We start from the raw sequence: 14138 nt of genomic DNA on the forward strand, positions 1-14138 counted from the left end.
ATTCCACAGATTCACCACCTTCTGACTAAAGAAATTCCTCCTCATCTCCTTCCTAAAAGAATGTCCTTTAATTCTGAGGCTGTGACCTCTGGTCCTAGACTCTCCCACTAGTGGAAACATCCTCTCCACATCCTCTCCATCCAAGCCTTTCACCATTCTGTACATTTCAATGAGGTCCCCCTCTCATTCTTCTAAACTCCAGTGAGTACAGGCCCAGTGCCGACAAATTGCTCATCATTGGTTAACCCACTCATTCCTGGGATCATTCTTGTAAACCTCCTCTGGACCCTCATCCTTCCTCAGATATGTTGCCCAAAACTGCTGACAATATTCCAAATGCGGCTTTACCAGCGCCTTATAGAGCCTCAGCATTACATCCCTGTTTTTGTATAAATGCCCATCTTTTCCCCCATCAGACAGGCTGAGCGAGGTGTCGGTGTGGAGTAACTCCAGCTCTCTGGGTTCTGCCGTCCAGCTCAGCTGCGCTGTGGTTGGGAATCCTCACGAGTACCAGTGGCGGAAAGATGGAGGTGACATATCCCGACATCATCAACTCATGAACGGGAACATGAACCTCATCATCCCGAGGGCTTCCAGCATCGACTGTGGGACTTACACCTGCATCGCGAGCAACCCCGTCAGCTCCGCCCAGAAAAACCTCACCCTGACGATCTACGGTGAGTTTGATATCGTTTTCAGTTTGGAGATCCAGCACGGAAACAGGCCCCTTCCGCCCACGTTTCAGGTCGAGGCCCTTCTTCAGACGGTCTGGACCCTGAAACATCGGCCATTCCTTCTCACTAGAGATGCTGCCGGACCCGCTGAGTTACTCCGGCTTTTTGTATCTATCTATGGTTTCAACCAGCATCTGCAGTTCCTTCCTACACAGGTTTGTCGGCTAATTAGTTTGGTCAAAATTGTAAGTTGCCCCTAGTGTGTGTAGGGTAGTATTAGTATGCGGGGATCACTGGTCGGTGCGGACTCAGTGGGGCCGTGGGGCATGTTTCCACGCTGTGTCTCTAAACTAAACTAAACTTTTAAATTCCAGGTGTTCCCGCAGAGCAGATTGTGGTCATGATGGTTTGGGGATCGGGACTGTTGTATTCTGGTTTGTCTCTTATTGGCTCGACATTTCTGTGTGCCTATAAGTGTGCGCCGATAACAGGTAGGTGTTAATGTTTAAATGACACTTAAAATGTAAGCACGCAGGTTCCCCTTCAAACTTCATCTTGTGTTCATACATTCGAGGAGCAGAATTGGACGATTCAGCCCATCAGGTCAACTCTGCCATTCAATCATGGCCGATCTATCTCTCCCTCCTAACCCCATTCTCCTGCCTTCTCCCCATAATCCCTGACACCCGCACTAATCAAGAATCTGCCAATCTCTGCCTGAAGAATATCCACTGACGTGGCCTCCACAGCCGTCTGTGGCAATGAATTCTGCAGATTCGCCGCCCTCTGGCTAATGAAATCCCTCCTCATCTCCATTCTAAAGGTGCGGCCTTTTTTCCCCAAAAACTAAAACTGATTTAGTGCAAAATTGCAAATTGTTAAGGAGGATTCGTGAATGGTATGGATGTCAATGGTTATGGGGAGAAGGCAGGAGAATGGGGTTGCGAGGGAAAGATAGATCAGCAATGATTGAACGGTTAGAGAAATCAATCTTCATTCTGCTGGGTTATTTTGCTTGGGCAGCTTACATCCCAGGGGTATGAATATTGATTTCTCTAACTTCAAGTAACCCCTGCATTCCTTCTCTCTCCATCCCTCCCCCACCCAAGTCGCACCAGCTTTTTGTTATCACCTAGCAAGCAGCCACCAATGGCCTGTTTCCTTTATCATTGTAACTTTTTTGCATATCTTTCATTCATTTGTTCTCTACATCTCCACGTCATTGTCTCTGCCTCTCCTTTCCCTTTGCCGCGACTTTCAGACTAAAGAAGGGTCTCGATCCGAAACATCACCCATTCCTTCTCTCCAGAGATGCTGCCTGTCCCGCTGAGTTACTCCAGCTTTTTGTGTCTATCTTCGGTGTAAAGTAGCGTCTGCAGGTCCTTCCTACACATCAAAACATTACCTATTCATAGAGTCAGTCATACAGTGTGGAAACAGGCCCTTCAGCCCTACTTGCCCACACCGGCCAACATGTCCCAGCTACACTAGTCCCACCTGCCTGCGTTTGGTCCATATCCCTCCAAATCCTGTCCTATCCATGCACCTGTCTAACTGTTTCTTAAACGTTAGTTAGTTCCAGCCTCAACTACCTCCTCTGGCAGTTCGTTCCATTCACCCACCACCCTTTGTGTGAAAAAGTTACCCCTCAGATTCCTATTAAATCTTTTCCCCTTCACCTTGAATCTGTGTCCTCTGGTCCTCGATTCCACGATTACTGGGCGGGATATTCTGTGCATCTTTCAGATTTATTCCTCTCATGATCTTCTACACATTTTTTATACATATATATTCCTTCTCTCCAGAGATGCTGCCTGTCCCGCTGAGTTACTCCAGCATATTGTGTCTATACATTGTATCTGGTCAACTGTACCTCGCTTGCAACCTGTGCTGCTGTTAAGGTTCATTTTCTTAAAACAGATAACTTACAATAAGTTGGGTAAAACCAATACAAGCTTTAATGATCATTTAGCTAGAGAGCTAGGAGATACAAAGTCAAGCATATAGCAGGTGCTTAACTCCTCCCAGGCCATCACTCTAATGAATGAAGACATACAGCATCTTTTTATACTGTTTTGGAAACATAGTCACATGTTCATACAGAATGGCAGCAATGACGTCTAACATATCAATCACAGCTCTACCCATTCAAAGCATGCTTGTCATTAATACAATATAATCATGCTATGGTTATATCGATCTTAGTTTAGTTACGAAACCCCAAATAACAGGAAGTTAGTCAAAGGTCTATCATCTGCAGTACCTTCTTAAACAATGTAAGGATCCTTATTAGTTGCCCACAGAAGTTTCTGCTAGTCGAGGATACAGAATTCTCAGGAAGTACCCAAGCTCCCAAGGCTTGTGTTTACAGAAGCAAGCCAGAACCTTCTCATCATTGTCAATATCTTTTGCTTGGGCACAACAGGAAGCAGCTTGGATGCAGTTTGAATACTGGCCTCCAATTTCCTGATTACCCAGCCCTTCTACAGAATCCAATTTCAAAGCTTTCATTTACTCAGAACCCAAAACCCAAATTAATCTTTAATAAAATACATAAGGCATTCCATTATTAACTAGGATATTATCACTGCTGTGGATCCACTGCCCCATCTCTTGTACATGAGTTATCCACAGGGTAAGGTGGATTCTCAGACAGTTTTAACTCTCTTGTTCATTTCTCTGTAGAATCTGGGAAGATATTATTTCAACTCCTGACATGGCTTTCCAGTTGGAATACACCATCTCTTGTCATCATCCACATTGCCCTCGTTTCCTGGATCGTTATTAAAGGTGGGCGCTCAAATACTCTTTTATTTACGACAAACTGATCACCTCAGACGTGCAGCTTTTTGTCGACTAATTGCCTTCGGCAACATTGCAAATTAGTTTAGTTTAATTTAGAGAACAGGCCCTTCGATCCTCGATTCCCGCACTCTGGGCAAGAGACTCTGTGTGCGTCTACCCGATCTATTCCTCTCATGATTTTATACTGGCATCAGCCAATCTTCCCTGTCCCGCCTGCAACTGGTCCAAAACGCCGCAATGTGCGAGACTCCTGACGGGCACCCGAAAAAGGGACCACATCACCCCGATCCTGGCCTCTCTCCACTGGCTCCCTGTGCGGTTCCGTATACATTTCAAGACCCTCCTCCATGTCTACAAAGCCCTCAATGGGCTTGCCCCCACCTACATAAAAAGTCTTCTCACCCACCACTCCACCTCCAGGCCCCTCAGATCGGCCGACTTGGGGCTGCTGAATATCCCACGGTCTAGGCATAAGCTCAGGGGCGACCGTGCCTTTGCGGTTGCAGCCCCTAGACTGTGGAACAGCATCCCCCTTCCCATCAGAACTGCCTCCTCCATCGACTCCTTTAAGTCAAGACTAAAGACTTATCTATACTCCCAAGCCTTTCCTGACGTCCACTGAGTGAGGGCTACATGTATATATGTATGTAGTCTGTTTTGTTGTGCTATTCTTATAACAAATGTAAAGCACTTTGGCCAACGAGAGTTGTTTTTTAAATGTGCTATAGAAATAAATGTGACTTGACTTGACTTACACCTCTATAAGATCACCCCTCATCCTGATTCGCTCCCATGTCCCAGCCTACGCAACCTCTCCCTTTAGCTCACACCCTCGAGTCCTGGCCACATCTGAATTTATACATTCCATCATTTCACAACTTAGAGCAGGGGTGTCAAACCATCCGGCCCACCAAGTGGTCTGTTGCGGCCTGCAGGATGATTTCCCCGATGCAGCTGTCCCCCGTTGCAGGATTGGACTGCATTTGTGCATGCACGGTGTGATCTGGCCACATGAAGTCGCATTTTGCCCCTGACCTAAAATGAGTTAAATGAGTTTGATTTGGAGAGTGGTAAACCTTTTATAAAGCCATAAGTTCACAAGTTATAGGAGCAGAATGAGGCCATTTGGCCCATCAGGTCTACTCTGCCACTCAATTGTGGCTGATCTATCTTTCCCTCTCAACCCCATTCTCCTGCCTTCTCCCCACAACCCCTGACACCAGCGATCCCTGCACATTAAAACTATCCGACACCCACAAGGGACAATTATTACATTTACCAAGCCAATTAACCTACAAACCTGTACCTCTTTGATAATTTCGGTATTTCCCCCTTAGTCCGTTCAGTGAAAACACTGACTAGAATACTGTAAATATCCTTTATTTCACCCAGGTGACCTTGATTCTCTGCCCTGCTCTGGGAAGCTCTCCCACTACAATCACAGAGAAACAAGTGCTGAAACAAAGGAATGAGCAAATATATATATACAGTGGCTTGCAAACGTTTTCATACCCCTTGAACTTTTCCACATTTTGTCACGTTACAACCACAAACGTAAATGTATTTTATTGGGATTTTATGTGATAGACCAACACAAAGTGGTGCATAATTGTGAAGTGGAAGGAAAATGATACATGGTTTTCAAATTTTTTTACAAATTAAAAACTGAAAAGTGTGGCGTGCAAAAGTATTCAGCCCCCCAGAGTCAATACTTTGTAGAACCACCTTTTGCTGCAATTACAGCTGCGTCTTTTGGGGTATGTCTCTACCAGCTTTGCACATCTAGAGACTGAAATTTTTGCCCATTCTTCTTTGTAAAATAGCTCAAGCTCAGTCAGATTGGATGGAGAGCGTCTGTGAACAGCAATTTTCAAGTCTTGCCAGAGATTCTCAATTGGATTTAGGTCTGGACTTTGACTGGGCCATTCTAACACATGAATATGCTTTAATCTAAACCATTCCATTGTAGCTCTGGCTGTATGTTTAGGGTCGTTGTCCTGCTGGGAGGTGAACCTCCGCCCCAGTCTCAAGTCTTTTGCGGACTCTAACAGGTTTTCTTCCAAGATTGCCCTGTATTTGGCTCCATCCATCTTCCCATCAACTCTGACCAGCTTCCCTGCCCCTGCTGAAGAAAAGCATCCCCACAGCATGATGCTGCCACCACCATGTTTCACAGTGGGGATGGTGTGTTCAGGGTGATGTGCAGTTAGTTTTCCGCCACACATAGCGTTTTGCATTTAGGTCAAAAACTTCAATTTTGGTCTCATCTGACCAGAGCACCTTCCTCCACATGTTTGCTGTGTCCCCCACATGGCTTGTGGCAAACTGCAAACGGGACTTCTTATGGCTTTTTTTCAACAATGGCTTTCTTCTTGCCACTCTTCCATAAAGGCCCGATTTGTGGAGTGCACGACTAATAGTTGTCCTGTGGACAGATTCTCCCACCTGAGCTGTGGATCTCTGCAGCTCCTCCAGAGTTACCATGGGCCTCTTGGCTGCTTCTCTGATCAATGCTCTCCTTGCCCGGCCTGTCAGTTTAGGTGGACGGCCATGTTTTGGTAGGTTTGCAGTTGTGCCATACTCTTTCCATTTTCGGATGATGGATTGAACAGTGCTCCGTGAGATGTTCAAAGCTTGGGATATTTTTTTATAACCTAACCCTGCTTTAAACTTCTCCACAACTTTATCCCTGACCTGTCTGGTGTGTTCCTTGGGCTTCATGATGCTGTTTGTTCACTAATGTTCTCTAACAAACCTCTGAGGCCTTCACAGAACAGCTGTATTTATACTGAGATTAGATTACACACAAGTGGACTCTATTTACTAATTAGGTGACTTCTGAAGGCAATTGGTTGCACTGGATTTTATTTAGGGGTATCAGAGTAAAGGGGGCTGAATACTTTTGCACGCCACACTTTTCAGTTTTTTATTTGTAAAAAAATTTGAAAACCATGTATCATTTTCCTTCCACTTCACAATTATGCGCCACTTTGTGTTGGTCTATCACATAAAATCCCAATAAAATACATTTACGTTTGTGGTTGTAACGTGACAAAATGTGGAAAAGTTCAAGGGATATGAATACTTTTGCAAGCCACTGTATATATAGTTGATACAGTGGGAGGTAACTTACAATGGGCAGTAATTCTAGACCAATCACTACAGTATCACATGGTTATATAGGTGGGGACAATCTTTCCACCCAATTACAATCATACTCAGCATAATACATCTTAGCCAATCACAATGGCATCGAACATCACATGTTTTACAAAAATGATGATGTCACAGCAAGAAAAGTGAAACTTATCTTCAATCAGCCTCTGATCTTCAAAAACAGAATCCTAGAGCATCCCCAGGTCTACATATTCTCATCTTTAGAATGTGGGAGGAAACCGAAGATCTCGGAGAAAACCCACGCAGGTCACGGGGAGAACATACAAACTTAGTACAGACAGCACCCGTAGTCGGGATCGAACCCTGGTCTCTGGCGCTGCATTCCCTGTAAGGCAACAACTCTACCGCTGCGCCACCGTGACTGCCCTTGAGAGGGTGAGATAGATCAGCAATGATTGAATTGTGGACTAGACTTTATAGAAACATAGAAACATAGAAGGTAGGTGCAGGAGTAGGCCATTTGGCCCTTCGAGCCTGCACCGCCATTCAATATGATCATGGCTGATCATCCAACTCAGTATCCCATACCTGCCTTCTCTCCATACCCCCTGATCCCTTTAGCCACAAGGGCCACATCTAACTCCCTCTTAAATATAGCCAATGAACTGGCCTCAACTACCTTCTGTGGCAGAGAATTCCAGAGATTCGCCACTCTCTGTGTAAAAAATGATTTTCTCATCTCGGTCCTAAAAGACTTCCCTCTTACCCTTAAACTGTGACCCCTAGTTCTGGACTTCCCCAACATCGGGAATAATCTTCCTGCATCTAGCCTGTCCAACCCCTTAAGAATGTTGTAAGTTTCTATAAGATCCCCCCTCAATCTTCTAAATTCTAGCGTGTACAAGCCTAAGCGTGATAGCAATTCTAGCGTGGTGGGCCAAATGGCCTCATTCTGCTCCTATAACTTGTCAACTTGTGGCTCTATAAAGGATGTACCACTCTGTAAGCTGTGGAATGTATACATTCAGAAACTGTGCCTCATGGAACAAAGGAGTGATAGTTTCAAATGGGATTATAATGTTTACAGAATGGAATAAACTAATGAGGCCTGTACCACTTACCTGATTTTTTCCGCTACTTGCCGGCACCCGTCATAGTCGCAGCATATCGCCGAAAATTTTCAATTGATTAGTCGCCCAAAGAGTCTTACCTTTTTCTTGTTGCCGCTGGATTTTCAACATGTTGAAAAATTTCGGTGACTTGCTGCGACTATGAGGGATGCTGGCAATTTGCCAAAAAATCGCGTAAGTGGGACAGGCCCTTAACTATTTCATGGGAGAAAGGCAGTACATTTTGGAGTATTCAGAATAATTTGCAACAAGCGTTGTCAAGCTGGAAAGGTTACAGAGAAGATTTACGAGGATGTTGCCAGGACTAGAGGGTGTGAGCTACAGGGAGAGGTTGAGTAGGCTGGGACTCTATTCCTTGGAGCGCAGGAGGATGAGGGGGTGATCTTATTGAGGTTTTAAAATCATGAGAGGAATAGATGCACAGAGTCTATTGCCCAGAGTAGGGGAATCGAGGACCAGAGGACGTCGGTTTAAGGTGAAGGGGGAAAGATTTAATGGGAATTTGAGGGGTAAGTTTTTCACACAAAGGGTGGTGGGTGTATGGAACTAGGTGCCAGAGGAGGTAGTTGAGGCTGGGACAATCCCAATGTTTAAGAAGCAGTTAGACAGATACATGGATAGGACAGGTTTGGAGGGATATGGACCAAGCACAGGTAAGTGGGACTAGTGTTGCTGGGACATGTTGGCTGGTGTGGGCAAGTTGGGCTGAAGGGCTGTTCCCATACTGTATCACTCTGTTGTTCTGCTGCAAGTAAGAATTTCATTGTCCTGTCTGGGTCATATGACAATAAAGCACTCATGACTCTTGACTCTATAACAGTGGGATATTTGCAGAGCACTGCTGCCCTCTGCAGGCGGACGTGGAGACAGGGTGTCCTGTCGGAAATATACTTGTGCAATTCTTGCAGTAGGCAGCGTCTATGGAGAAAAAGGATTGGTGTCTTGCAGAGTCAGAGACCCGGCTTCAATCCTGACCTCAGGTGCTGTCTGTGTGGAGTTTGCATGTTCTCCCTGTGACCACGTGGGTTTTCTACGGTTTCCTCCCACATCTCAAAGACGTGCGGGTTTGTAGATTAAACGGCCCTCTATAAATTGCCTCCTTGTGTGTAGGGAGTGGATGAGAAAGTGGGATAATGTAGAACTAGTGTGTGAACGGTTGATCGATGGTCAGTGTGGACTCAGTAGGCCGAAGGGCCTGTTTCCGTGCTGTATCTCTAAACTGATCTAAACATGGATAGGGTTGGGATCCTTCTTCAGACTGAGGGAAAAATATTCAGATTAAATAATCAGTTCAGGTTCAATTTTCCCTTGTCTATCCATTCCCTCCTCAGATGTTGCCTGACCCGCTGAGTTTAATTTAGTTTAGAGATACAGCACGGAAACAGGCCGTTCGGCCCACCAAGTCCCCACCAACTAGCGATCCCTGCACACTGACACTATCCTACCCAAACTAGGGACAATTTTACATTTACACCAAGCCAGTTCATAAGATCATAAGTGATAGGAACAGAATTAGGCCATTCGGCCCATCAAGTCTACTCTATCATGGTTGATCTATCTCTCCCTCCTAACCCCATCCTCCTGCCTTCTCCCCATAACCCCTGACACCCGTACTAATCAAGAATCTATCAATCTCTGCCTTAAATAGATCCACTGACTTTGCCTCCACAGCCGTCTGTGGCAAAGAATTCCACAGATTCCCACACCCCAATAAACCTCCCAACCCATAAAGAAATCAAGGGATATGGGGAAAAAGCAGGACCGGGGTACTGATTTTGGATGATCAGCGATGATCATATTTAATAGTGGTGGTTGCGCGAAGGGCCGAATGGCCTACTCCCGCACCTATTTTCTATGTTTCTACGTACGTCTTTGGAGTGTGGAAGGAAACCGGAGATCTCGGAGAAAACCCACGAGGGTCGCGGTGAGAAGGTACAAACTCCGTACAGATAAGCACCCGTGGTCGGGATCGAACCCGGATCTCTGGCGCTGCGAGCGCTGTAAGGCAGCAGCTCTACTGCTGCACCACCTGTACTTTTCACAGCTTTTGTCTCTTTGCTCCAGGTACATTCACTGTAATAACAGGGTCTTTGTACATTGTGTCTGCCCTGTTCTTGACCATAATCGCATTGATGACCATTCCGAAGTTGCAGCATCCCAGTGTTTTAAACTTTGTCGAGTTGACAGGTAAGGAACGGCTCATTTTAGTACATCAAATGTTTGCGGTGAATAATGAAACAATATTCTCCAAATCATGCCTCCATTTCTATCTCGCAGGTTTCAAGATTTTACTGGAATTTAGTCAAACCATTGTGATCCCAACTTCAATCATTGAGTTGAAGGAAACATTTGGACAGATGAGTGAGTTAACTTTCTTTGCAATTCCTAACAGCATTATCCTCTGAGTTTCGAGCATATTTTAGTTTTTTTTAGTTTAGTTCAGAGATACAGCCTGGAAACAGGCCCTTCGACCCTGCAAGTCTGCACCAGATTGGCTTTGTGTATGTGTACCAGCACCAGAGACCCAGGTTCGATCCCGACTACGGGTGCTGTCTGTACGGAGTTTGTACGTTCTCTCCGTGACCTGCGTGGGTTTTCTCTAAGAACTCGGTTTCCTCCCACATTCCAAAGACGTGCAGGTTTGGAGGTTAATTGGCTGTGTACAAGTGTAAATTGTCCCTAGTGTGTGTGTGTATAATAGTGTTAATGTGCGGGGATCATTGGTCGGTGCAGACCAGGTGGGCCGAAGGGCCTGTTCTCACGCTGTATCTCTAAACTAAACTAAGCTAAAGTTCCTCACCACAAGATGGCGCCACAAGCTGCAGAGTTGCCGTGCCACTGTGTGTGTCCCAATATACATGTTGTATACAAAACTATCAAACAATAATAGTCCCTGTGTGGCTGTGCGCAAGGATTCGACATCGCCAATATCGCGAGCTGGGAGGAGTTTGTCTGGGCGACCGAGAAGACAATAGACAACAGGTGCAGGAGTAGGGCATTCGGCCCTTCGAGCCAGCAATCACACCCTTCAATGTGATCATGGCTGATCATCCCCAATCAGTACCCCGTTCCTGCCTTCTCCCCATATCCCCTGACTCCACTATCTTTAAGAGCCCTATCTAGCTCTCTCTTGAAAGTATCCAGAGAACCAGCCTCCACCGCCCTCTGAGGTGGAGAATTCCACACTCACAACTCTCTGTGAGAAAAAGTGTTTCCTCGTCTCTGTTCTAAATGCTTTACCCCTTATTCTTAAACTGTGTCCCCTGGTTCTAGACTCCCCCCAACATCGGGAACATGTTTCCTGCCTCTTGCGTGTCCAAGCCCTTAAGAATCTTATATGTTTCAAAGAGATCTCCTCTCATCCTTCTAAACTCCAGAGTGTTCAAGCCCAGCCTCTCCATTCTCTCAGCATATGACAATCCCGCCATCCCGGGAATTAACCTTGTAAACCTACGCTGCACACCCTCAATAGCAAGAATGCCCTTCCTTAAATTAGGGGACCAAAACTGCACACAATACTCCAGGTGTGGTCTCACTAGGGCCCTGTACAACTGCCTAACTGTGAGGTGTTGTATTTTTGGGAAGTCTAACAAGGGCGGGACCTACACAGTGAATGGTAGGGCTCTGGGTAGTGTTGTAGAGCAGAGGGATCTAGGAGTGCAGGTGCATGGTTCCTTGAAGGTGGAGGCACAGGTCGATAAGGTGGTCAAAAAGGCGTTTGGCACATTGGCCTTCATCAGTCAGAGTATTGAGTATAGAAGTTGGGAGGTCATGTTGCTGTTGAATAAGACTGCATATAGAGTATTGTGTTCAGTTCTGGGCACCGTGTTATAGGAAAGATGTTGTCAAGCTGGAATGGTACAGAGAAGATTTACAAGGATGTTGCCAGGTCTAGCGTGTCTGAGCTACAGGCAGACGTTGAACAGGGTGGGACTCCATTCCCTGGAGCACAGAAGGATGAGGGGTGATCTTACAGAGGTGTACCAAATCAGGAGAGGAATAGATCGGGTAGATGCACAGTGTCTCTTGCCCTGAGTCGTGAATTGAGGACCAGAGGACATAGGTTTAAGATGAAGCGGACAAGATTTAATAGGAATCTGAGGGGTAACTTTTTCACACAAAGGATAGTGGGTGTATGAAACAAGCTGCCAGAGGAGGTAGTTGAGACTGGGACTATCCCAACGTTGAAGAAACAATTAGACAGGTACATGGATAGGACAGGTTTGGAGGGGTGTGGACCAAGCGCAGGCAGGTGGGACTTGTGTAGCTGGGACATGTTGGCCGGTGTGGGCAAGTTGGGCCTGTTTCCCCACTGTATCACTCTATGACTCTGTTGATTGTACTTCCGGTGGCGCTGGTGCCAGCTGCCTCCACCTTCAGCCCGGTATCTTTTTGTTTTTTCGTTTTTTTTTGTTATGTTGAAGTGTGTTTTTTATGTTATTTTTAATGTTTTAATGTGGGGGAAGAGAGCACGGTAAGGGGGATACCGTCCTTCAGTCGCTTCCTGGAGAGGACGCGACTATTATTCGAGTCGCGTCCTCGCCCCCTTCCCTGCCTGGACCGACCAGAGCTCCAGCAGCGGCGGGACAGCGCTGTAACATCGCGGGGCTGGCGATGCCTTACCGGGGATCGCCGTCTGGAGCCCGGAGTGCTGGGCCTGCGGCACCGACATCCTGGAGCTGTGGTTCGCGGAGCTCCCAACGCGGGCGGCGCTGACAAACATCGTGGGGTCCTGCGACTCTGCCCGGCTCGGCCTGCGGACTCGGGAGCTGCGGACTCCGGTGGGAGGAGGCTGATCGGGAGGTCCGGGCCGCTGAGGAGGAGGATGTTCACCGTCGGGGTTCGGCGTCGGCGTTCCATCAGCCCGGCAAGAGGGTCTGAGCATCGGGCTGCCCGGGCTGGCGACTGCGGGTGCTCGGAAGGCCCCGACCACGGGTGAACATCTGGGAAGATCGGAGGGGAGGCTGGCTGGACTATGGTGCCTTCCTCACCTTGGTGCCATTGTGTTATGTTGTGTCGTGGACTTTCTGTGTTTGTGCTTTTTTTTTAATTCTATTTTATTTTAATATGTTTTATTATTTATTATTTATTTATTTTTATGATACTGACTGTAAAGGGAAATTCATTTCGTTGTCTCTAATTGAGACAATGACAATAAATTTGAATACAATACAATACAACGATGGCCATGAAGATACAGGTTGTAATCGAGTTCATGAAAGTAACCGATATGGGGCCCAAAACTGCTCACAATACTCCTCCTGCGGTCTGACCAGTGCCTTATAACCAGTACCTCACGCTGCCTCGGCAAGGCCAGCAGCATAATCGAGGAACCAGTCTCACCCCGGCCACTCCCTCTTCTCCCCTCTCCCATCGGGCAAGAGGTACAGAAGTGTGAAAATGCACCCTCCCAGATTCAGGGACAGTTTCTTCCCAGCTGTTATCAGGGAGCTGAACCATCCTACCACAACCAGAGAGCAGTCCTGAACTACTATCTACCTCATTGGTGACCCTTGTACTATCCTTGATCAGACTTTGCTGGCTTTACCTTGCACTAAACGTTATTCCCTTTATCATGTATCTGTACATTGTAAACGGCTCGATTGTAATCATGTATTGTCTTTCCGCTGACTGGTTAGCACGCAACAAAAGCTTTTCACTGTACCTCGGTACACGTGACAATAAACTAAACTGAACTAAATAGCTGATCTATCTCTCCCTCCTAACCCCATTCTCCTGCATTCTCCCCATAACCCCTGACACATGTACTAATCAAGAATCTATCTAAACTAAACTAAACTTATAAATCCACAACATTACATCCCTGGTTCTGTAGTGTCACCCTCTCGAAATAAATGCCAGCATTGCATTTGCCTTCCTTACTACCGACTCCACATGCAAAATAACTTTTGGGGAATAAAGGTGAAGTTAAACTCGAGGAGATAGAGGGCCGTAAAATGAGGGCAGATGCAAAAGGCAGAAGGGAGAAAAGAAAAACAAAAAGCTGAAAGCTTTGTGCATTAATGCGAGGAGCATTTGTAATAAGGTGGATGAATTGAATGCACATTTAGTTGTTAACGGATATGATATACAGTAGGTGGGATTATGGAGACATGGCTCCAGGGTGACCAAGGCAGGGAGCTCAATATGTTGGGGGAGTCCAGAACCAGGGGTCATAGTATAAGAATAAGGGGTGGGCCATTTAGGACTGAGATGAGGAAAAACCTTTTCACCCTGAGAGTTATGAATCTATGGAATTCTCTGCCACAGAAGGCAGTGGAGGCCAATTCACTGTATGTATTCAAGAGAGAGTTAGATTTAGCTCATCGGGCTAACGGAATCCAGGGATATGGGGGGAAAGCAGGAACGGGATACTGATTCTGGATGATCATATTGAATGGTGGTGCTGACT

At 46.3% G+C, this 14138-nt stretch overlaps 1 protein-coding gene across 1 annotated transcript in view; it reads left to right on the forward strand.

The window, feature by feature from the left end:
• LOC116990041 overlaps positions 1 to 14138 on the forward strand; it is a 56314-nt gene that overhangs the window by 6595 nt on the left and 35581 nt on the right. Inside the window, exons 4-6 of the mRNA XM_033047566.1 lie at positions 417 to 677; positions 1049 to 1165; positions 3360 to 3464. Of these exons, the coding sequence (XP_032903457.1) occupies positions 417 to 677; positions 1049 to 1165; positions 3360 to 3464 (483 nt within the window). The remainder of the gene's footprint in view (positions 1 to 416; positions 678 to 1048; positions 1166 to 3359; positions 3465 to 14138) is intronic.

This window comes from Amblyraja radiata, chromosome 30 (assembly GCF_010909765.2).
Source record: "Amblyraja radiata isolate CabotCenter1 chromosome 30, sAmbRad1.1.pri, whole genome shotgun sequence".
NCBI lineage: Eukaryota > Metazoa > Chordata > Chondrichthyes > Rajiformes > Rajidae > Amblyraja > Amblyraja radiata.